General features: G+C 38.6%; 1 protein-coding gene across 1 annotated transcript; it reads right to left on the bottom strand.

Moving 5' to 3' along the window:
* Positions 1-725: 725 nt before the first annotated feature.
* LOC132008615 (ligand of Numb protein X 2-like) lies at positions 726-7,674 on the bottom strand. Its single transcript, XM_059387230.1, is given in 4 exon segments — positions 726-1,009; positions 4,417-4,557; positions 7,196-7,303; positions 7,305-7,674. Coding segments are annotated over 4 exon segments (831 nt in total). The 5' UTR covers positions 7,641-7,674; the 3' UTR covers positions 726-763.
* Between the last annotated feature and the right edge of the window lie 17,824 nt (positions 7,675-25,498).

Below are 25,498 nucleotides of genomic sequence, written 5' to 3'. Positions count from 1 at the left end.
ATCCTTGGGTCTACACAAAGAAATGAAACTTGTGATTTGAGCATCTTTTGCTTAAGGAAGAAAAAAAAGTGCTTGTTGCCCTGCCAAGTAATATAATAATAATTTTAAAAAAGGGCAATGAGGATTATATAAAAGGTTAGGAAGGAAAAGATGAGTGTTCTATTTTTTAGAGGGTTTTTTCCAACATAAAATAATGCAATGATCTAAATAAACATTAGAAAATAATGGAAAGTGTGCCTGGGTGGCTCAGTGGGTTAAAGCCTCTGCCTGCAGCTCAGGTCATGATCCCAGGTCCTAGGATCGGGCTCTGCTCAGCCGGAAGCCTGCTTCCCCCCCAACCCCTCGCCTCTCTGCCTACTTGTAATCTCTATCTGTGAAATAAATAAATAAAATCTTTTTTAAAAAATAATGGAAACATCATCAAACTGCAGCAATTTTCCTTCCCATTAGGCATTTTTCTAACCTTAGAGAGAGGTTTTACACTTATATATGAAGGGACATTTTAAAATATTTTTTAAAAGATTTTATTTATTTATTTGATAGAGAGAGATCACAAGTAGATGGAGAGGCAGGTAGAGAGAGAGAGAGATGGAAGCAGGCTCCCTGCTGAGCAGAGAGCCCAATGCGGGACTCAATCCCAGGACCTTGAGATCATGACCTGAGCCGAAGGCAGCAGCTTAACCCACTGAGCCACCCAGGTGCCCTAAAATATTTTTTAAAAATCATATTTAATAGAAAATTTGGGGAATATTTGTTACTTTTTTCAAACATGAGTTGCATGCAGGGAGAAGATGGGAGGAGTTTCACTGTTCCCAGCCCTCCCTATCTTACCTCTCTTGATGTGGCCATCACGTGCCAGACAGCCATGAGCTGGCACACTGGTTACAAAGATGGGCAGTTCACCACTCTTGCTTCCTCTGCCCCCCGCCACTGTCATTCCCAGGGACCCATGTGGTTCCTTCTTTACGGTAATGTGTTTTTCTTGGCATGTAACACACTGGGTAAGATCCTAACACAGGAGAAGAAAATTCATTGCAAAATAAATAATACATAGCTGAAGTAAAGTAAGGAAACTGAAGGAAAAAATACCATGGCAATGATAAAGTCACTGTTAAAATCAATTACTGTAGAAATAATACACAGTTCTTCATGGTACAAACATGACACCGAACACTGGGGATCACAATGTCAGACTTTGGACGGCTGTATTTTTATATGACTATGTATGGAACAGAAAAAACTCAGGACTGTTGACATATGGAAGTCAAAATAGGGCCAATTCTACAAAAGTAAATAATGCATTTGAGTTTTAAGATTCTGAAGACAAGCTAATTAATTTTATTTCTCTCTCTCTCCTCTATTCTTTGAAAGAAATGTTGACAGAATAGTACAAAAGTAAAGTGCGGATTTTGTTAACTGCCAGAAAAAAGCTATAGATCTATCTTCTGTTTCTTACTCATGAGAATGCTCGGTCATGAAATGGGTGCAAACTCATCTTCACAACCTTCACGGAAAGCTATAAGGATATGAAATAACTGAATTTTTGAAAAAGTTAAGGAAGAGAAAAAATTTCAAACAAACTGTCTTCTCAGGAAAAAGCAATTTTTACCGATATTGATTGTTTCTATTTATTACCGATATTTATTGACACTCCTAGAAGAAAAGCAAAATTTAAAACATCACCTTTTTAAAATTAGAATGCTATAAAAAACAAGGTGTACCTATGCAATATTAATATTAATATAGCAATAGTAACTAACATTTATTGAAGATTTACTATGTGTAAAGCAAATGGCTTCACATGTATTATTTCATTTTAATGGTTTCATTAAATTTCATTACAATGGTCCTGAGTGTAAATCCTATGGTTGGTCCCATTTTATAAACAAGGGAATAGCCTTATTAGAAAGGTCATGTAATTTGCTCCAAATTATATTGCTATGCATGATCACACTGGGATTTGAAGTGATTCAAGTTAAAAAAAATACACATATACACACTTAGTGTATATACATAAACATGTATTCATATGTAGTTGTGTATGTTCATACAGCATGATGCTATATGCATCCACACTACAAGGGTGCTATCCCATTAAGTGTAATAATGGAAGCTGATATCTCAAAAGGTTCCTTAACGCATATACTATAAGAGCATACTGTAGATAACAAGATAACTATTACCACGACTAACAATATCAACAGTAGAACTAGATGAAGTATTTTGCTAGAACTGTAACATTTCCTTTAGTGACACTGCTTCAGAGCGGACAGGTACGACGTGTCAGTCAAGCCCTGCACCGGCAGGGGTGTCTGCTCTTCTCTGCTCCTGAAACCCACACTCTGAAATTTTCTTGAGGGCAGTACTTAGAGTTCCTTGAATTTTGACCTCATAGAAAACCTGTAAAGGTCTACAGGTGGTATCGTAGCATATGACATCTATGTTCTCATCCTTCAAAACTGGGCAAGACCCACGTTATTATGAAGACAATCCAGGTAAACTCAGCTGGGAGCATACTGACTTCAACGCTTGTGTCTGTCAGGTTTTGAGTCAATCAGAGGTGGTTGTTTTATTCCTCGATATGGCTGAGATGTATGCATTTTAGCCAAACTTCACAGATTACTCTTGGTATACTTCATGGAAACTTCTAAGGGCTTAACACTGTATGAATGTTTCCAAGCAGCTACGCAGAGGCTTAGTAATAGAATAATGTGTGCTTTAATTTTTAACAATGATTATCCTCTGAACAGGTTGTTTTGATGAATTTGTATTTGTTTTCCCTAGGAGATCGTTATTTTTTTAAATTAGGATTTGACATCACAAATGCTGTATGTTAATGGTAAATTGCTAAATTAATGCTTAAAATTACATTTCATGTGGCTGTTCTAACAATCAGGTTTACAGAGCACCTAGAGTAAGAATTCAGCATTGCTATTTAAAACACCACCACTTAAAATTAAGGAATAGAAACTAGTAAAAAGAAAAATATATGTGCCCAAAACAAACAAAAGGACATAAATAGTCCTCTATATGGATGCTGAAATGGTTAAGTAGTTCTTAAAACAGTCTTAAAATTGTAGTGTTGTCTTTGAGCACCCATATTTCAACTTTCTGTAGAATTCATGGATTCAGTTACCAACTTTTGCCTTAATTATGATACTTTAGGAATATGTATATATATGTAACTTGTAAAGCAAGGACCAGCGATATGAACAACTCCTAATCAAATTCCTTTTCGAAACAATAACTGCTTTTCGTAGTCATCATTGTGAAAGCAAAATTATCGGTTCCCTTCACACATTTTGTTTTCTGTTCAAAAATAAGAATAAGTTTGTGCTTATAATTTCTTAAAAGTTTTAACTGACCAAAGACCAGTGACAAGTCTATACTTCAGCTCAGAATACCAGATAAACCTGATGGGCCAAAAATACTTGTGCCTTTAAATGATGCTTTCTTGGGCTCCTGTGACATTACAGAGTTATTCTCTCAAATTGTACTTACATTAAGAAGCCACTTTAAGCTAAACATGTGTTTCTCAAGTCATTCTCCTTAAGTAAAATTAAATTGCTTTGCTAAATAAAAACTTATTTACTGGTCTACTTAAAAACTATAGGAAGTAAAAACAAACAGACAAAAAACTATAGGAAGTTTCCTATGTGTGATTTTCACACAGTTGGTAAATAGCATCGTTTTAAAAATTCTGGCCTATCACATGTTGAGTTCTGATGAAAGATCAAATGAAGTAAATAATACTGAGAACACACTAAAGTGCCACTGTTTTTTGATTTCTACTGATTTCTGCATCTAAAGTGAGACAGCATCAGAATTTTTGGCACAGATAAATGACCTAGGAATATATTTTAAAAGCGCTGAAATATGAAAGATGCAGCAAAAAGCTCAACATACGGGAATTTAAAATGATCTAGGGTAGTATTCCTATAAACTGTAACATAGAAATAATTGCTTTATGTGTTTTGCATGTACCTATCAGAAAGTATGATTTATGCTTCATATTCACATAGAGAATTCTGTTGTTGTAGGCAACCTGCCCAACCGCTAAGTATGGACTTGTTGGTCATTGTCTTTTTTTCAGATACATAACCACCTGTTACAACTGAATGAGCAAACCAAGATAAATCCCACTTTCAAGCAGGACAAAACAAAGAAGTCTTTCTAGAAGATCAAACACTTCTCATCAATCTGGCAGAGGGACCTTCTTACTAAGAAACCACCCCTACTGGCTGAGGAACAGACTGTACAGGGACTCTCAAGGTAGCCAAACACACATTCCACACCCCCAAACACCTTGTGTTCACCTTTTCCAACAGAGTAACAGCCCTCATTTAAATCTTACCAGTTTGTCACAAGGATTCCCTGAGGGCAGTTGAATGAAAACATGCAAACTCGAGGCCTCACCTTGTGTGAGCTGGGTCTGTTGTGGTACAGCGGCTGTGCATGGTGCTGGCTGCTACCCTGAGCTCCTGTGTCCTGGACAGGGTTACCAGGCTGGGATTTCCCCGGCCTAGCAATTGTTAAATCCACCCTCTCGCCACTAGCCTGGAGAAAACACACATATATAACCACCAGTCATTAATGATGCTTCTCACTTAAAAAAATTATAGGGAGGGTAATTTTCTTTTTTTTTAAGATTTTATTTATTTATTTGACAGAGAGAGAGATCACAAATAGGCAGAGAGACAGACAGAGAGATGAGGAGAAGCAGGCTCCCTGCTGAGCAGAGAGCCCCATGCGGGACTCCATCCCAGGACCCTGGGATCATGACCTGAGCCAAAGGTAGAGGCCCAACCCACTGAGCCACCCAGGTGCCCCTAGGGAGGGTCATTTTCAATGCACTTATCATCGCTGTATCAGAGCCTCACCTGAGTGGGGACTGCAGGCCCCTGCTGGGGGTGGGGCAGATGAGGGAGTTCATTTCGGGAGCTAATACTTTAAAACTTCTGCAGGTAAAAGAGCCACACACAGACCTCTTGGGTAAGCCTTCCCTAACCCTGGAAAGGACATAACCAAAGCAAAGCCTGGGTTCTGATCTCCCCATGATTTCTTGAAGGGTAACTGTCTTTTTATACTTCCCTCCCCTGCAAAACTGGCCTTGGCACTGAGAGAAAGAGAGCAAAGAAGATTAAAGGACGAACCGATTCCAAACTGGATTACAATCCTTTGTGATTTCTGAAATAAATTCCAAGATGGCTACTTTGAGAGTGATAATCAATGAAACTACGTGTAGCTCTGTTTCCACACACTACAGCTTCAAATCGAAAATAGGGATAAGCTTAAACAGTCCTGAAAAGAATGATAACAAAGGTCCTGTAAAACAGGATTAGTATTTATATACATTACAAATTGTGTGCGTATATATGCCATATGTGCACTCACACATAAATGTAATTTTAGAGGTGATGACAACCACGTTAAATTTAGAGGTCCATTATCTGTATTTATAGATCTAGATCTGAAACACAGATTCACATCTATTATACTTTTTAAAGCTATTTTATCTTTGCTTTTAACGTACAGGCCTGGTCTACTTGATGCTGATTCTTGGTCATGACTACAACTTTCCAAGTTTACTATCATTTCTATGGGAAAATTTGACAGCCTGCTTTCAAGAAGCTGTGCTGGAAAGTAGAACCCTCCTCTCCCATGACTGCAGTCAGTAATGTTAAGAAAGCACTCCAGTTTCAGTTCTCAAGTTGGAAAAGGAGTGAAAACAATAATTTTTTAAAAAGATTTTATTTATTTGAGAGCGAAAGTGAGAGAGCAGGGTGGAGGGGCAAAGGGAGAGGGAGAAGCTGACTCCTCGCAGAGCAGAGAGCCCGATGTAGGATCTGAGCCGAAGGCAGATGCTGAACCGTGGAGCCAAAACATTAAGATGTTTTTCACAAAGAAACAACTTGAGCAATATATTATATTTGGTATCATATATAAGTATCTGTATCCAATTTTTTTAAACATCTAGTCTGGGACAAGAGATCAATGCCTGAATCTCCCTCCTAATGCAAGATGGCTACGGGTGTGTGTGTTCCCATAGTTATAATGAACCAAACATTTGTGAAAAAGAGTAACTTAAATGGGATTTGAATTTGGGTTTTCTTACACAGTAGCTTAAATCTTCATTGTTACTCAATTCTGTTTACTATACACATTTCTCAGTGACTATCAACCTACCTTAATTCCTGATGCTTGATTATGTTACTGCTTGGTTTCCTTTATGTCAGAGTGCTTTCTTGTGCTTACTTAAAACAAAACAAAACAAAACACCATACACATCTTTGTTTCACCCCTATCACTGTAGGAGATACACATATCATTAAATGCTCCGGTAGGTTATAGAACCAGAAGGTCTGCTCTGGATGATTTTCTACTTTTCTATCTTATTTTTTTTTTTAATTTTAAAGCTGTTTTCTTTTTTTAAAGATTTATTCATTTATTTATTTATTTGACAGAAAGCAAGAGAAGGAACACAAGCAGGGTGAGTGGGAGAGGGAGAAGCAGATTCCTGGCTGAGCAGAGAGCCCCGATGTGAGACTGGATGCCAGAACCCTGGGATCATGCCTGAGCTGAAGGCAGATGCTTAATGACTGAGCCACCCAGGTGCCCCTCTACTTTACCTATTTTAATGCTCTTATTGAAAATTTTTTTTCTCTAATAATAACCATCTTTACTTCACAGGGCTACTGTAAGAACACAAGTTATGATGTGTTTGAAATGCTCTGAATGCTTTATAAAAAAGGCACTACAGAGATAATGAGTTCTTCTCAATAAAAGTTGACTTTCCCCACTTGTATGGAGCTGAAGCAGAGAGTGAACATTACAAGAGCAGAGAAGTCAAAACTTTGGAACCACAGCTCCTTCAAGCTTTGCTTGTCTCACCAGTTAAATGTGGACATAAATGTGTTTTTTATGTCTGGGCTTAGGTGGAGCCCATGGAGCAAATGAAAAACCCATGTGAAAATATAGAGCCTTCACTCTATAAAGAGCAAGGCTAAATGTTCACAGGGATACAGTTTTCCAGACAGGATTTTATCTGTAATGATAAAATAATCTCTTGTGCATTTGGAAGGATTTGGGGAGCCATGTTTGATTTCCCCATGAAATATCAAATATCCCTCAGGTTCTCATGTTATGAAAACATCGACATAAAGGCTGAGCACGTGGAATGAATATCCGCGTGTACCTGAATGATCTGGGCGGCAAGCTCAGGGGTTCCGAGCTTCAGGTCGTGTCCATTTATGGCGAGCACTCGGTCATTGCTGCTCAGCCTTCCATCCTGTGCAGCTAGCCAGGCCCTCTTCCAACAGATCAAGGATAAAAACTCCTGGCTCATCGGTCCTTCGAATGAATTTAATGCCAAGTTGTTCACCAGAGTCCTGTTTGTGAAGGACCACGTGGAAGACCTCTTCCCGGGAAGAGCTACAGTTGAAGTGGCTGTAGGTCCGGCCCCCAAAGCACCGCTCTCGCAGCACGGTCAGGTGCAGCGTGGTCCAGGGCTGGCAAAGGGCGGCTCTGGCATAGTTGTGAGACACATTGCTGGTGTTACAGTTGTTGACCTGGAAGAAAAGAATTATGACCGAGGTGGGACAATCTTTTATCCTCTCAACTGGTAAACATTTATATGCCATTTCCAAAAGAAACTGACTTTGGAAAATGATATACAGTCATTATTTACAAAGAAAAGCCCTGAAGATGTTTTAAAATGCACAGTTCCTAAGCTTCACTCACAATGACTAGCACGAAGTAGAGAATGGCAGTTAGGATCTCAGGCTTCAGCGAGGGTGCTGAATCAGAGTCCCTGGTCCTGCCAGTAGCGGGATGTCTGAGTGTGTCCCCCTGAGTGGTGAGATGAATTTACTCTCTGCTTCACGGGACCAGGAGGAGAATGCAGAGACAGCAGCAGCATGTGGCAAGTGCCAACAAAATACTAGTTCTAGTAGAACAGAAACTGAAGATCTACTGGATTGATGTGGCTTTTCCAAATGAAAAACACTTACGCTGGAAAAAATACACCAAGTTTTAATCTAAGAAAAGGGACACAGTCCAGATACACAATCTGATCTCAGATCAGTCATTTTTACTTTAAAGAAATGCAGGTAATTACAGTTTCACTCTGTTTAGCACTCAAGTGTAACATCTATCTAATACAACAAGCTTAACTCAGTACTCACAGAACATTTATTTACTAAACCTTATGGCCCTGAAAGGAGTATAGTGACTGATCCTGGGACAGGAACAGGACTAAGAAAATACACCCAGCTTCAGTTATTCACCTAGTCAGAGGAAGAGGTTGGCACAATTCTGAGTATTTATCACAATTAGATTTCCTCTCCTCATCAGTCTGCACCAACAGCAAGCAGAAATGGACATTCTCTTGGATGCGTTATGTGGCACAGGCTGTGGGTTAGGTGCTTTTGATTACCCAAACCCTTCAATCTTTTTCACGTGAGTCTATCTTAAGGAAAGCCTTCCCCCTTCCCACTCATCTCGGGATGACAGTTTTGAGCACCACTAACTTGAATTTTATTGATTCGGGCCTGTGGACATCTTTTAAAATTCAGGCATCAAATGCCATAGATCTCACACATAAACTTGCTCTTCTCCCAACTTTGCAACATCTGTGCATTTGGTTGCCATCCAAATCCTTGATGAAAAAGTTGAGTAACATAGGGTCAAGAACAGAACTTTAAGGCAGCTTCTAAAAAACCAGCCTGACGTGGATTTGTTAGTCAAAGCTCATCATTTCTGGTTATTCAGCTAAAAAGCCACTTATCTCTAGGTTCTTATTTTTCCGTCTTAAATTCACATCTATCACAAATGACTTTACAAACATCTGGCTGGAATCCAGCGCTAGCCACGTGCGAGTATGTAGCCTCACACCATCTTCGTGATGTGGATTGTGGAATATCCTACAATCAGAGATTTTCCCTTCACAAATGTGTGGTTGTCAGTGAAACACAGAGAAAGCAGAGACCAAATAAAATACTGTTGCTAGATGTTGTAGAAATAGCACCAGAAGAGTAAACTTTACCACATCTTTAGCTAAACATATTTCATACCAATGCAGTCAAGACACAACTGCAATTATTTTCCTTCAAAACCAAAAGTGAATAAATCACTGATGACTCAGATTGCACTGTAAATTCGTACTCTTAATCATGTTCTGAAATTTGTATTATTTTTAATAGTAATATTGATGTAATCTCTTACACTATTTTATTCTTCAAACTGCTCAAAATGCTGCACTGTGAAAGGCCCTGAGGGTATATGGTTCTCCTTTTCAAATAGGTTATTTAATAGAATAACATGGATGTGTGGGTATATATATAAAACATACACACACACATACGCACATATATAATCAGTGTGGGGAAACCAAAGCCACACACTGTTACTACATCTAGTTTGCTAAACTAAAAACACAGGCTAGCTAGCCCTTTGGTCTGTAAATAAACGATCTTAACGACTCTAAGGTCTTTTCAAATTGGCTCACGGTATTATTTATGCAGCTCACAAAAAGTGGAAGATAACCAGGTAGTAAAAATATACTAAGGAGCCTTCTTTCCAAGTGTTTCCTTTTGAATGGCCATAAATACTACTCTGTATTTGGGCAAGTAGTGTGGCTTTACTTATTGGCTCCAGCATACCAGCCAAGGCCAATGAGAAGCCAGGCCCACAAGAGGAAAGACCCTTTGTGATTTCAATAATCAGGTTATGTGCTCATATTTTTTGTATCAATTTGAAATCATTAAACTGCATTTAAGATTGCCATTATTAGGGTTATTAATATGTATGCTTCCATAAACAATAATAATGCACTGGAATGTCTACAATGCTGATTTAAAGCTTTGAGTTATTTCCCCAAATTATAGCCAGTATTTCAGATAATTAGATTTTTATTTGAGGTATACAGATTCAGTTATGTTATTAAACAATTCTCCAAAGCAGACCAGTAAAACTGTAGATGAAATATATTAGCAAACAAAACCCTATAGCAAACAAAACTATATATTAAATATATTTTATACATTTTTATATTTTTTGCTAATATATTAGCAAACTATATGTTAAATACATTAGTAAATCTGAGGTTACAGATTTAACCTCAATTATACTCAAAGAAATGCAAATAAGAACAAAGCATTTGTTTTTACCTTTAAAATTTAGAAAAAGCATGAGAAATATGTAAAATGAAAATATGTAAAAAATATGAAATATGTAAAATATGTAAAAAGAAAAATATGTAAAAAATTTAATATCCAAAGCTGGCACACTGCTGGTAGCAAAGAGCAAAAGATGAAAATAAATGTATACTCAATTATAGCTAGAAAGGCCAGAAGTGGAGAAGTAAAGAACACTGTGTAAGCTGCAGAAAAGGGCAATCTGGCTCTTTTGCTTTTGGCCACAAAGGTGTCAAAATGTCAAAACCAGCTACAAGAGTTCCTCCACGGAGAATCAGTTTAGGAGCTGGGGTAGAAGGAATACAGGGTAAGGTGTCCAGAGAGCTGTGCCAACCTCATGCAACCAGAGTACTACTAATATCATAAAAGGACAGCAAACACAGGAATGCGGTAAATAGCTAGCTATGGTAGGATCAGAAACTGGATTTTACATAAGCTGGATTAGTTATGCTTCCTGTATTCTCCTATTGCCTCTCCGGATTTAGTCAAGGACAAAACACTGGAAGTTCAGTCTGTGTCAGCCAGGCCAAGTGCAATGAAGGAGGGGTTTTGGGCCCAAGTGTCGAAGTGGAAATCACAAACTACAAGAGGCAGAATACGGATGGGCGTGGAAACCAAAGCCAGGAACCCCCAGTGGAAAGGTCAATCCTTGCTGCTCTTGGAGCCTAGTTTGTCTGTCTTCCCCTCTGGACATTTCTCTTGAAGAACTAAAAATCCTAGAGGTTCTAAGTTTTGTTTTAATGAAGAAGACAGCTATTCCCAACATGATATCATAACCAAATCCACTCTTTTATTGACGCAGCAATGGGTCCTGGGTACCGACTCCAGGCACAGCTCTGTGAGAAGCCTGTCCCATAGTATGTACTAATGGCGGCTGCCATCCCCAAAGGAAGACACTGCATTTGAATAACTCTCTGTGACCAATTATGCATTCAGTGGTGAAGAGAAGGAATGTCTTCAGCACTTAGTGTGAGAAGAGGTCTGAATGGGTGAAAATGGCAGGGCAGGGCTTTCTGGATGAAGGTGGGGAAGCTGTAGCACAATGGGGACAGGCTGGAACGTGGAGGGAAGCAAGGAGACTGCTATGTCTGGCTTTTCTGCTACATTATACATTCTATGAGGGCAGGGCTTGCTTTTTGCTCTTAACTATACCCTCAGCTCTGACCACCATGCCTATGATGTTTCAGTAATACACCGATGGCTACAGCTGAAAGAAAAAGCAAGGGTGAAGGCTGAGGGGACAGGTTGTGTAAGAGTCCACAGAGGACCCGGACTGTTAGATTAATCAGTATGGACTTGATTCTCTGGTCCACCTTCCCAGGGAAAGCACAGTCACAGATGAATTAACCTGACAATGGTCGTACCGGATTTCAGAGCAGAGTAGGAAGGCGGGGTATTGATTCTACTGGGTTAGACGTGAAGCAGTGAAGGCACAGACCAGAGAGGTGGCAGGGAAAAGGGAAGGGGTGAATACCTACAGACCGTGGGGAAGGACCGAGCAGTGAAATCGAGGAGGCAAGAGTCCTTGAGCTTGGGTTCCTAGAAGACATCTTTTCTCATTCATGCCTATTTCTTCTCTCCTAAATATCCATTCTTTTAGCTTCAAGTACCACTTACACTCATATGGGTCATATATCCAGGTCAATTTTCACATACACTCTAGAATTCACATGAACTGTGGAATTCTGGCCATCTCATGCTCATCAGTATGCCCTCTAACACAATATCATCTTGCCTGAAGCTAGTTCATTAGTTGGAGTAGCTCTTTATCTTTAAAGAGAAGAGGGAGAGGGTAGCACCAAGGATTAGTGCAGAGTCAGGCTGTTTGTGGACGAGAGTGCATTTGAGAGCCAACAAGAGGTGGTCATGATTTCCGAATTCTATCTTAAATTCAATGGTATAAGTTTTAAGTAACTTGTGCTGTGTGACCTGTCTTTTCTAGATTATAGTAATCCGTGTAGAGAAGGATGAATCAGACAACGAAGGTCACTGATGGATGGTACCCTGGGACTAGGGATACAGACAATGGGACAAGAGAATTTAGCAGTGAAGGTTGCCCCAAAATAGCCAACCATGGAGTACAAGCCAGGAGGAATCCAGCTGGCCTGGAGAGCCACGCACTGAGGCACATGTGGGATCAAATTTAAGATAGGGGGTAAAAACACATTCCATGTGTTTGGGGGAAATCAGAGAAATTACAGATAAATTCTGATTTGTTTTGCATAAAAAAACAGTAAAACTTATCTTTTTATAAGTCAGATTCCACAGTACCATAATTTCCTAAGTTTTAAATTGATGAATAAGAGCAAAAAAAAAAGAGGCAAGTTAACAAAATAATTTAAAAAATTGATACCTGAAGAATTTGGTCTCCAGTAAAAAGTCTTCCATCTTTGGCGATCACCCCATCCCAATAGACTTCCTGGATAACAATGTTGATCAGTGGCATTTCATTGCTGCCACAATGCTAATTCCTAGCATTGTGGAATATAAGGATTAGACCGGTGAATTTCAATTGTAGTAATTTCAACTTCCGGTAAGCTAACTGGCTGTTGCATAGCTGCCAAGTTAAAAATGAGAGAGAGAAAAATAGGTGGAAAGAAAAAACGTTTTATATTTTTATTATCTTCAGGTAAGTAAGTTATCGTCTATCATTAATGATGACCTTATGTTAATAGATGATTAATAACAAAGCAATACCACGGGATAAGAAAAATAGAATGACAAAAACACCAATAGGTAAGATTAGCAAAACACCTCCTCTTCGAAAGGTGATCAGTAAATGATCAACAAATAACTACTATGCATCAGATCACTAGGGACCACACAATGATCTGATAAAGAAATATACAGAAAATATCATCTTGTCCTAATTGATCAGAGAAAGTTTGACCCATGAAACAGCTGTAAACAGTGCAAGGCAGTACATATGAAATAAAAAAGACAAACTCTGTGACATACAATCACCATAGTGGTTGACAAAGTAACCACATTAAGCAAGAAGAGGAGGGTCTTGATCTGAGCAGTAGGAGATAGAAGAATTGTTATAGCCATGGCTGGGAAAACTGGGATTTGTAGAAAAATTGGAATTTTCATAAGAGATAAACCTATTTAAAAGTAAGACAAAGGGCCAACTACTAAGATATGCCCAAGATCTATGACTAGAGGTTTTCTGCCTTTTTCCTGGTGGGTCATGTAGACAGATCAGTGGCTGCTACCAGAGGACAGCAATAGTCAGACACATGGCCTTGGGATTCAGATACATACCTAGCCATTTCGTGGCTCTCAGACTTTGACCAATGACTCCCTGACTAAGTTTCCTCATCATTAAAAAAAAGCCAGTATTGGTACAAGCATTTAATAAGTTAATATATGTAAAATGCTTGGCACAGTGCTGACACAGAATAAGCACTTAGGCTGAGGTATTATTTCTGTTCTTCTTGATGCTGTGGATTTCTTAGTCAAGACGCAACAGACTTCAAAACAAACAAACAAAAGAAGCCTGCTGATGACCAGTGAATTTGTGGACTACAACAGAAGAGGGGGAGGGGGAAGGATAAGCCTCAAGGTAAGACTCGCTTTCTGTTTCTAAACTGTGAACTGTTAGACTTGGACACTTAAAGGGTGAATATGTGATATGTGAAGCATATCTCAGTAAAATTATTTGTTGAAGAGAAAAACAACAACAATAACACCCCATGTAGGGAATGTAATAGGGAGTAGTGAGAAGAAAGGAAATATCTGATTTGAAAGCAGATGAAAAGCAAAAGCAAGGTGAAGAGCACATACTGTCAGTGGCCGTGTTCTCCTCGAAGGTGGGATTGTCCAGGCCAGGCTCCTCAGGCAACGCGGGCAGAGACGCTGACGTCAAGCTGCGCTCAGCAGGTGCTGTGCCTGTCCATGAACAGTCCGTTTCGAGGGATAAAGTACCTGGAAGATCTATTACAGTGGTTCCGTTCTCATTCTCAATCTCTGTCTGAGCTTTATCACTTTTCCGCCTTTCTAGGGCAAGTCTCCGATGAGAAGCTCCAGGACATCTAGAAAGAGAGCTTTAGGGGGTTCCTAGATGATTTGAAAGGAAAAATGATTGACAGCTTGTGCCCCAACAACAGAATAGCCACTGCTTCAGTGCCAAACTCACCTAGAGGTAATCCACAAGTGGTATGTAATTCTGATTTTAACCTCCGCTCAAACTAAGTTCCTACCACACTGTGTAGCAAACTTTAAAAAGGCGTTGGCACAAATAGTGGCTTCGTGTGTGTCTCAAAAAACACTTCAATAAAAACCTGTATTCAGATACATACTAGTCCCAGAAATACACCAGCACAGTTGACGGTACCCTGCAAATACTATTCTGAGATCCTGATTGCATAACCCCCTTTTCACAGTGACGGCTCAACTCCTTAACAGGAGTGGAAACAGCAGTCTTCTTCCACAATGTGCTCCTGCATCCAGACTTGGACCCTGAGTGACACTGTTCCTTTCCAATCTCAGGGCCAAGGGTACACATTCATTTATTAGTGAGAAGCAATACATCTGAGGCTCTGCCACTTGCAGAAAAGCAGAGCAAAGGCTCAAGAGGCTGCGTATGGTGGGTGGTGGTCTTATGTCTAGGGCTGCAGACTTCATTCAATGATAGTGTTTTTTAAAATCTCGAATTTCATGAAAAATCAAGTATAGGATTAATTTATTGAAAACTGGAAGCTATCCCTTAGCTGTAAAAGTAATAAATTTCACCTCACAAACTAAAGATAAGTTGTGGGCTTCAAGTTCTTGAAAAGGATTGCTATGGAATTTCTTTATTCAGCTTTTTCTCATTCCCGGTTTCCTCATCACCTTATTAAGAAAAAGGACAAAGGATTTCCCTTCTGCACTGTTGTGCCACACTCCAGGAAATGTTCCTGCAAGGACCTGACAAGTAACCTGGAATATTGTATCACTGAGAAAAATGATTGTTGTCAAGTAAGTAGATTTCATGAGAAATGCATTTTAAAACTATTTCATTCAATAAAAAAATGGTGACAAAAAGTGGATCATAAAAAAATACTTGAGACTAAAAATATAGGGAAAGATTCAATTTTCCAAATGCATATCACACACTGGTATCCATATGCGTAACAGCCAGTCTTCCATGGAGAAACAGACTAGGAACAGGAAGTGGGAAGGAAACATAAGCAGAATGTGCACAGCTGGGAAAGAGCCTAGCTAACAACGACAAAATCCTACAAACTAAGTAACTCTAAAGCCCCTCTTCTCTTATCCAAGAATAAATTTAAAACTGGAACCCTGAAGTTGTTAGAGAGGTAAAGAACCAGGTATACTTACATCCCAATGGGACAGCAAATTGCTAAGAGGGACTAAAGGCAGGTATTTCATGCGATATCACAGAGAACTGTGGAAGAACCCATTCATCCAGCACTCAGGAAGGTTACAGAGGACTGCGCAACACCCACCTTTAAACAGATGGGCAGCTGCGCACACAGAGACTGAACAGCTAGCCAGGAGGAGACGATGAGAGAAAGACTTCAAACTACACAAGGGAGGCAAGAGTGTCAACAAAGAAAAAATGACCAGTAGTGCAAATACCATGAAAGAGGCCAATGAGATAAGACCCAAAAAGCATTACTTTGCTTTGGCAGTTAAAAGGTCATGGTAACCTCAGAGAGAACACCTTCGGTGACGAGGGCGGAAGCCCAGACTATGGTACAAGCATTTCTGTTCACACCGTGTATGCCTTCTATTAAAAACTGCACACTAAAACTTACTGGGCTTGAGGGGAAATGAGGATTGGGACAGACCATTCACAGCCTGGGCATCTAGGGCATGGCTGCAATGGGAACGGGCTTGCTCTGAAAATGTTCTAAAAATTCGATTGTGATGATGCCTGCAAACTTCAGGGAGTATCCTCAATAACACTGACTTGCACATCTTAAAAACAGATGAGTTGTATGGTGGGCGAAATATACCTCAAAAGAAATGTTTTAAAAGACAATTAGGGAATGAGTAAATCAGAGCAGGCCTGGAAAAAAGCTCTTGGCCACAGACAGCTCAAAGCCATGGTTCCTCCAGTCTGTAAACATTTGGAACTAAAAGAGAAAGGAAGACTCATTTGTTGAGTGTCTAATCTGTGCCAGTAACAGTGGAAAGACCTCTACATACCACATTTCACTGAATCCTCACAACCACTCTGTTAGCCCAGATGGGAAACTTGACACTTAACTAAGACAATGTCCCACAGCTATTAAGTTGCAAAGTCAAAATACAAACAAACTCAGAGCTGATGCCAAAGACATCTGCTCTTTCCACTACATCATGCTAAATTCATTCTTTTTTTCTCTTTAAGATTATTTATTTGAGAGAGAGAGAGAGCAAAGAGAGAGCAGGGGAGGGGCAGACAGAGTGGGGCAGAGACAGAGGGAAAGAGAATCTTTAGCAGACTTCTGTGCTGAGTGTGGAGCCCGATGAGGGGCTGATCCCAGGACCCTGAGATCTGGACCTGAGCCGAAACCAAGAGGTGAAAACTTAATTGACTGAGGCAACCAGGTGCGCCTTTCCTAAATTCATTCTTATGGAGTTCTTTTTCTAAGGCAAAGTGAATTTGTTCCACAAAGTGGAGTCCAGAAGCACAATCAGAAAATATGAGAAAGTTCTTAGTGAAAATTAAAACAAAAATCACAAATAACAAAATCAATGCTTCTTTTTAAATGGAGTATTTAACAACAACACCACAAACCACAACTGGCATTGGGGGTATAACTTGGATCATTCAAGCAGGTAGGTCAATGTAGCAGGAGGCTAGTACAGGAAATATTAACAATGAATAGAACCAGGATGGCTGGTAATCACTGGAAGGCTGGTGGCAGGGGGCGCAGAGCTCCGGTGTCTAGTTGTGAGCGGGCACTGAAACCACACTGCCAGCAACAAGACTTTGAAAATTACCTATTTCCTGTCTTGAAGGGGGCCATGCTATGGCCCACGAGGCATAACAAACAGTCAATTGCTCATAGTTTGAGGACTCCGACAGTGGTGATGGTTTTGGTTCTGCAACTGCACTTTTAAATAAGAAGCCTAGAACACTACCAGAGGAGTTAAAACGAGAAACATCAAATCTAAACTGAAGAGTCTCCAGAACGAAGACATTCCACTATAAGAGAAACCCCTAGAAAAGGATGGTTTTGGATGACAATCTCTGCCGGAGAGACTTAAGAGTCAGGCTGGCTTTATCAGTGAAGCAACTTGAAATGTCACCATGGGACACAGAAGAAGCTCAAGATAAATGCAAAGGAAAATGGGGCAACAGTGAACAGAACAGTGACTAAGTCTCCCCACAGCTCCAACTGCTGCGGAGCCAGTGGTTATTTAGATCTGGGTAAGATTCTGGAGGAAGGGGATTTTCACTGTGTTTCAGGGACAAGAAAAGCAGCAGTGCGCGCTGCAATATGAAAGAGGAAGACCCACAGTGGCGGCAGTGCAGATGGCTCTGATCTAGACTCTGCATCCGGTGAAGAATCTGAGGGTGATTCTGATTTTAGTGAGAGTGAAAACATGATGTAGATTTCCCTATGAGAAAAAGTAAAGTAAAGACATTAAAAAGAAGTGAACCTAAAATCCCCAATAGGGAAAAACAAAAACAAAAACAAAAAAGAGAGAGAGAGAGAAGAAACCGAAATTCAAGTGTAGTACTTGGAAGGCCTGTAGGAAACCATTACAATACTCAGTGTGTCAGCAGGAAGCAGAAAACCCGGGTGGGTCCCACCAGCAGTGTGCAGCAGTGTCCTGGGTCCCACCCAGGAGCCCAGGGACAGGAGTATCTGCTAAGACTCCAGATCAGTCCCCACCTGGGCTTGTCCAGATTAGCATGAGTTAAACCTTTGCACCCAAATGCAGCCTTGAACTGTGTGGTAGTAAAGAAAGATTTCATTCAGAGGATCAGTTCTACAAGTGTTGATACTTGTGTGTTTCTATTTACAGAGGGTATCTAAAATAAAGGAATCCTTTAACATCATAGAAATGATCTCTGCCCATTCTGTGATAATGTTTTCTGAAGTTATTCAAGACTTCGATAAGATATTTGCTTAAAAGCATTATCTCGGAATATCATTTGCTTCTGAAGAACATATTGTACTTTTCTTACGTATGATAAGTCATTGTCATTACGTGGTTGTCAGTTTGACATGGAAGAAGTACACATTACATGCTGTTCGTTTCTAGTAACACGAAGCTCCTTTCTAGCCTTGTTTAATTTATGGCACCTTAACTTGAACTGTTTAGAGTTTATCTGGCAAAAGGAAACATTCCCATTTTTTTCCCCAGGGGACACTTCTGAAATCTTACTTAAGCTACATTGCCAATTTTGTTGCAAAGGTGTTTCATATTTTAGCCAAACTTTTTTTTTTAAGATTTTATTTATTTATTTGACAGACAGAGATCACAAGTAGGCAGAGAAGCGGGCAGAGAGAGAGGAGGAAGCAGGCTCCCCAATGAGCAGAAAGCCCTATGCGGGGCTTGATCTCAGGACCCTGGGATCATGACCTGATCTGAAGACAGAGGCTTTAACCCACTGAGCCACCCAGGTGCCCCGCCAAACATTTTTATAGAAAGAATTCAGAATTATTTTACACATTAAGATGGTTGCTGTAAATGGCCTATGTCTCCTACTTAGAAGTAGAGGTTTATTGTATAACAAATAGAAGGTACTGACATTTTATAAAGATCTCATTGTCAAAATTTTTTTAATAAAAGTGAAAAGGTTTGGTTCACTCTTTTTCTGGATTCTACCATATCCACATCTGTTTCATGATTAAATGAATGCTTTGGGGGGAAAAAAGAATAAAAATAGAAAAGAAATGCATGTAACATTTAATTAGATGGGAGTAGGCATGTATTGACACAATGTGGGCAGAAAGGGAGCTCTGAGACAGGGGGCTGCCCCTTAAAAAGGACACTGTGACTTGCCATAGACTGAGGGCTATACTGCTATACTACCTAGGGAGGTATCTCTGTAACTGGTGTGTCTTTTAACTATCTTAAATAAAGCCAGAAGGCTCGTACAGCAAGCAGAGCCAAATTTTCCTTTCCTGCTGAAGGTTATGCTTGTATTCCCACTATTCTGGCTCTCTTCAGGAAGAAAATTACATTGAACTAACTTGATGTAAGATATAGTAGTGTCAGACTAAAAGATTTCACTCATAGGGGATTTAAGAAACAAAATATAGGGGAACATAGGGAAAGGGGGAAAAAAAGAGAAGGAGGTGAAACACAGGAGACTTAATGACAGAGAACAAACTGAGGGTTGATGGAGAGAGGTGAGTGGGGGATTGGTTAAATGGGTGATGAGGATTAAGGAGGGCATTTGCTGTGTTGAGTGTTGGATGTTATATGTAAGTGATGAATCACTAAATTGTACTCTGAAACCAATTATTACACTACATGTTAACTAACTAGAATTTAAATAAAAAAATAAAAAATAAATAAGTGATGGGTACTAAAAGGGCACTTTCAATAAGCACAGGTTGTTGTATTGAAGTGCCAAATCACTATATTGTACACCTGAAATTAAAACTACACTATATGTTAACTAACTAGAATTCCAATAAAAATGCACAAAAATAGAAAATAAAAAGAATATCTGAAAATCCTCTTTTCCATAAAGGAATGAGAACTCTGGCAAAAATCATCAGAACCAACTCTTTCTGAGCTCTGGAAATTAGTCAAAGTTCTGTAGCAATCTGGAGTGCATTTATTCAAAGAAAATGATGGAATCTCTATCTTCAGAGACCTTATTAAAAATGTCTAGCATTCAGTACAAAATTAAGACATATGCAAAGAAACAAGGATGTATGGCCCATATATAGGGAAAAAAAAATAGCAGAAACTTTATCCCTGTAGAAGCCTAGACATTGATCTTAGCAGACAATGACTTATATCAGGCATTACAAATATGTTCAAAGAACAGACAAAATCATTCCTAAAGGAAATTCCTAAAGGAAAACATATGAATGATGTCTCACCAAATAAAAATGTCAATAAAGAAATATAAGTTATAGTAAAGAACCTAATAGAAATCCTGGAGTTTAAAAGTATAATAAATAAAATGAATTCACAACACATTTGAACAGGCAGAAGAAAGAATCCATGAACTCAAAGATATGTCAATTGAGATTACCCAGTCTCAGGAACAAAAAGAAAAACAATGAGGATTAAAAAAAAAAAAAAAAGATAGACTCTCAAGGACACTAACAAGAGTATTGATATATGGAGAATTGGAATCCCACAAAAATGGCATATGTCACTTTTGACAGAGAAGAGGGCAAAAGAATATTTGAAGACATAACCAAAATCTTGCTGAATTTGATGAATCTTGAAAGCAGCAAGAGAAAAATACCTCATATCACATACATCTGAACCTCAGTAAGACTGACAACTTATTTCTTTTCAGAAACCATGGATGCTAGGAGGCTGTGGTAAACACAAAGTGCTAAACAAACACTGTCCAAGAAGCCTATAGCCAGAAAAAAACATCCTTCAAAAACAGGAGAAATGAAGACATTCCCAGATGAAAAGTTTGTTGCTATCAGACCTGCCCTACAAAAAAATATGAAAGGAAGTCTTTCAGGCTGCTATGGAAGGTACTTAGTACCTCATATCCAAATGAAGAAATGAGCGCTGGTAAGGGAAACTACACAAACATAAAAGCATACAAGTAGTTTTGGGGAGCGCCTGGGTGGCTCAGTTGTTAATCGGCTGCCTTCAGGCTCAGGTCATGATCTCAGGGTCCCAAGATCCAGCCCCACATGGGGCTTCTCAGCGGGAAGCCTGCTTCTCCCTGTCCCACTCCCCATGCTTGGGTTCCCTCTCTCACAGTCTCTGTCAAATAAATAAATAAAATCTTGAAAAAAAAAAGTAATTTTTGTTTCATGACTACTTTTTTATTTTATCTGATTTAAAAGACAACTGCAAAAAGAAATAATTATATTGTTTTGATGGGTATATAGTGTATAAAGATATAATTTGTATAACATCAACAGCACAAAAAATGGGGAAGAAACAAGCAATCTATGAGCTAATTTTATGTACTCTAGTGATATTAAGTTTGTATTAATCCAAACTAGACTGTTATAAATTAAGATGTTAATTATAATCCCCAGGGCAACCACTAAGAAAACAATTAAAATATATATGTAAACAGAAATGATGAAGGAATTAAAAGGGAATACTAGAAAATACATAAAAATACAAAAGAAGGAAGTATTGGAAGAACAGAGAAACAAAAAAAATGACAGAATAGCAAAATGGCAGACATAAATCCTGCCTGATCAGTAATATTAATAAATACAATAAATTTATAAATACAAATAATATAATAAATATATTTAAATATAAATTAAATACTCCACTGAAAAGTTAATGATTGGCAGAATGGATAAAAAAATTAAAAATCCAACTGTAAGTGTGTCTACAAGAGACACACACAAAGACACATATAGGTCAAAATTAAAAGAAGAAAAAAAGGTATACCATGCAAATAATAACCTAAAGACAGCTGAGTAGGTATACTAATTTTAGACAAAACAGACTTTGAGACAAAAATTTGTTTCTAGGGGTGCCTGGGTGGCTCAGTGGGTTAAGCCTCTGCCTTTGGCTCAGGTCATGATATCAGGGTCCTGGGATTGAGCCCTGCACCAGGCTCTCTGCTCAGCAGGGAGCCTGCTTTCCCCTCTCTTGCTCTGCCTGCCTCCCTGCCTACTTGTAATGTCTCTGTCTGCCAAATAAACAAACAAACAAAAAATCTTAAAAAAAAAAAACCTGTTTCTACCTACCAACATTTTACAGTGATGAAAATGTTCAATCTATCAAGAAGCTGTAACAAATATAAATGTAACTAACAAAAGACACACAAAGTCCATAAAGGAAAAAAATGACAGAATTAAAGGAGAAATAGAAAATTCAACAATAATAGTTTAGGACTTCAATGCCACACTTGCAATAATGGATTGAACCCTTATGGCCAGATAAGAACAGGGAAAGAAGAACAGGGAAAGACTTTAAGAACACTATGAATCAACCAGACCCAATGGGACATCTATAGAACACTCTGCCCATCAAGAGCATAAAACACTTTCTTCCACTGTAAACATGGAGCATTTTCCAGGGTAGACCATGTGCTAGGTCATTAAAAAAAAAAAAAAATCCTTAATTAAATTTAAAGGACTGAATTACACATAGCATGTTCTCTAATCATGATTAATTAAAAATGGATCAATGATCATAAAAGTCTTAGAAGAAAACAGGCACAAATCTTTGTGACCTTGGATTAGGCATTGATTTCTTGGCCATGACACCAAAAGTATAAGCAAACAAAGAAAACACAGAGAAACTGGACTTCATAAGTTTAAACCCATCTGTCCTTCAAAGAGCATAGGAAAGTGAAAGGACAATCAACAAAACAAAAGAAAACATTTGCAAATGATATATTTAATAAGGTTCTAGTATCCAAATATATAAAGGATGCTTACAACTTACAAAAAAAAAAACATTATGAAAATCAACTACTGATGCTGAGCATTTATTTACCTGTTTATTGGCCATTTAAATAATCTTCTTTGGAGAAATATCTATTCAAATTTTTCACCCATTTAAAATTGTGGGTTACTTGCTTTTTCATTGAGTTGTAAAAATTCTTTATATATGCTGGATACTCATACTCTCAAATGATTTGCAAATAGATAGATAGATAGATAGATATCTGCTTTTTACATTCTACATAAGAAAAGAATGCTGGCAAGAATGTTTGAACACAAACACGAACCAAAGGCAGATGCTTAACCAACTGAGCCACCCAGGTGCCCCTGAAATTCTATGAGTTGATAAGGAACTTCTCAATTTCTTTCAAATGAGTGAGACTGTGTGCAGAGATGGCACAGTCAGAATAATCATATTCTGTGACTCATGGTATCACTCGGTTGCCTGTCTGGGTTGGTTTGAAAACATGGCTGCAAATGCTTGGCCTCCTTCCATCACAAAGTGAAGCCCAGGTCCCCTGTCCCATTGAATCTGAGTGGACTGCTTCAAACAGAGTGACAGCACAAGGGGTAATATGTGCCTTCAAGATTAGTTCATACAAAGCCCTCTAGCTTCTGCCACACTGAATGCCACATAAAAACTTGAAATACCCCGAGGCTGCCATGCTGGAAAGGCCACCTGCAGGCTTTCCTAGCTGAGCCAGCACCTCTGGTTTTCTCCATCTCCACCAGGGTGCCAGAAGTGTGAATGAAGAAACCATCTTGGAAGTAGATTCTCCAGTTCCAAATGTTTTGGTCCTTGGCTTTCAGTTCTTCCCCGCTGTGGCCCAGATTACACATAACAGGGACAAGTCATCCCTGCTGTGCCCTGTCTGAATTCCTGACTCACAGAATGCATGAGCAGAATCAAATGCTTGTTTTGTGTCACTACATTTGGGGTGGCTAGGTTCTCAGCAACCGATACTAGAACATAGATTAACCATTTAAATGAAGAAATGTTAGCTGAATGTCAGTTTTTAGCAAAGAGATTCAAAGACTACTAAAGACAATTCACAAGCCAGCATTAGATTCTAATTTGTGCTCCACTTGCAGAGACTACTTAACATCAACATTTTTACTGAAAACTAGAGAAAGGTCAGGCTGTTCCACCCATGTCTACTCCAATGAGATAGAAAAATTACACTTTGTAATTTGCCTTTTTATTTTTCATAGTCAATAACCATTCTTGGCTGTTTATATCAAGCCAGTCACTCAGCTTTTCAAATCATTCACCTTTTTCAATGTATCCTTCACTATATAGGCCTGAGGTGCTTTGGAAATGACTAAACAAGTAGCTCAAATATTAACAAGCTTGCTTGGAAAATGCAACTTGCAATTGGACATGAGTGCTTAGCCTTTACCAACCTACAAATGAAAAGACAGTGTTTTGTTCCCAAGTTTTTACATCACCAACATAAACTGCTTGATCCAAAATACTAATGATATGTCAATTACACATTAAATTCTTGTAGGCATATTAGTTAAGTGAATATTCCTAAAAATTCGTGCAACGTTTACCTCACTGCTCTCAAAATAATTGGTAACTGAACTGAGACTTTGTTCAGTTCTTCTAACATCCTCTAACTGATATTCATAAAAGAGTCAAAGAAAACTATTCCCTAAAAGGAATAGTCAAACTGAGAGAAATAAGGCAAGCCTAAGATATTCCTCAACCTCAGAAAGCAGAACCCACCCAGAATACCACATTCAAAAGTCTGGTGTCGATTTGTACAAGGTCTCTGCTGTCATGCTCAGATCCTACACCTGCTGGTGACTGAGGACACAAGGAAACCTAAGGCCATAAGCACTTTCACAAGTCTCTGTATCTACCCTACACTTTTTCTTAGCTCTTACTAGATAATACAGCTTAGATCTAAACAATTTTTCTATAAATCTTCATGTTTCTGACACGGTAAAAACATCTTATTCTTTCTCATAAATCTTAACTATTTCTAATGAGTATCCTCATTTTATAACACTGATATTTAGGAATAGAAGGACCACATATACACATGTCTACAGGAAACTTACTACCACATAGTAGTAAGGAACATGATTGGACCTGTGGTCAAGTCAGCACAGTGTATCAGAACTGTAAATAAGAGTATTAGAAGTTTAGGCCTAACTATACCATTAACTAGCTCTAAATCTTTGTAATTCAGTTTCCTGATTTGTAAAGTGAGGGGATGAAGTTAGATAATCTCCATCACTTCTATGATAGCCCATATATTGTACTGTGACTTTTTCACAGCAATTCTAGCTTTCTATTGCACAAGTGGCTGAACTCTGAAATCCAGAAATCAATACATTTATTTCTGTCATATTATGGGATTCTTCATACATGAGACATAGAGATATATTTTGACCTTTCCTAAGGGTATAAATAATTCTAAAATCCAAGTCTTTCATTAATGTCAAATTATAAAACTCACTAATTGGCTCAATAAATTACTTAAGCTTTTAATAAAAAGCTTTATTAGAATAAAAATGCCCATTGAATGCTTTAAATTTTCCAACCCCTAGCTCTTATTCAGTCTAGTCCTTCAACACAGAATCTTTATAAGATCCTAGCAAATAAAATAATGTACCCTCATTTCCATGTTGCAACCAAATTACTGTTTGTGCTGTCTGCATAATATCCCATGGAGTTGATGTACTATGGTAGTTTTAACCCTTCCCTACTGTTAATTAGATCAACTCCGATTTATTGAACTATGCACAATGCTGCAGTGAACACATCTTTATACA

Source organism: Mustela nigripes, unplaced genomic scaffold (genome assembly GCF_022355385.1).
Source record: "Mustela nigripes isolate SB6536 unplaced genomic scaffold, MUSNIG.SB6536 HiC_scaffold_495, whole genome shotgun sequence".
NCBI classification, from domain to species: domain Eukaryota; kingdom Metazoa; phylum Chordata; class Mammalia; order Carnivora; family Mustelidae; genus Mustela; species Mustela nigripes.
Note: the sequence above shows the minus strand (reverse complement) of the source record. Positions and strands in the feature narration are given on the sequence as shown.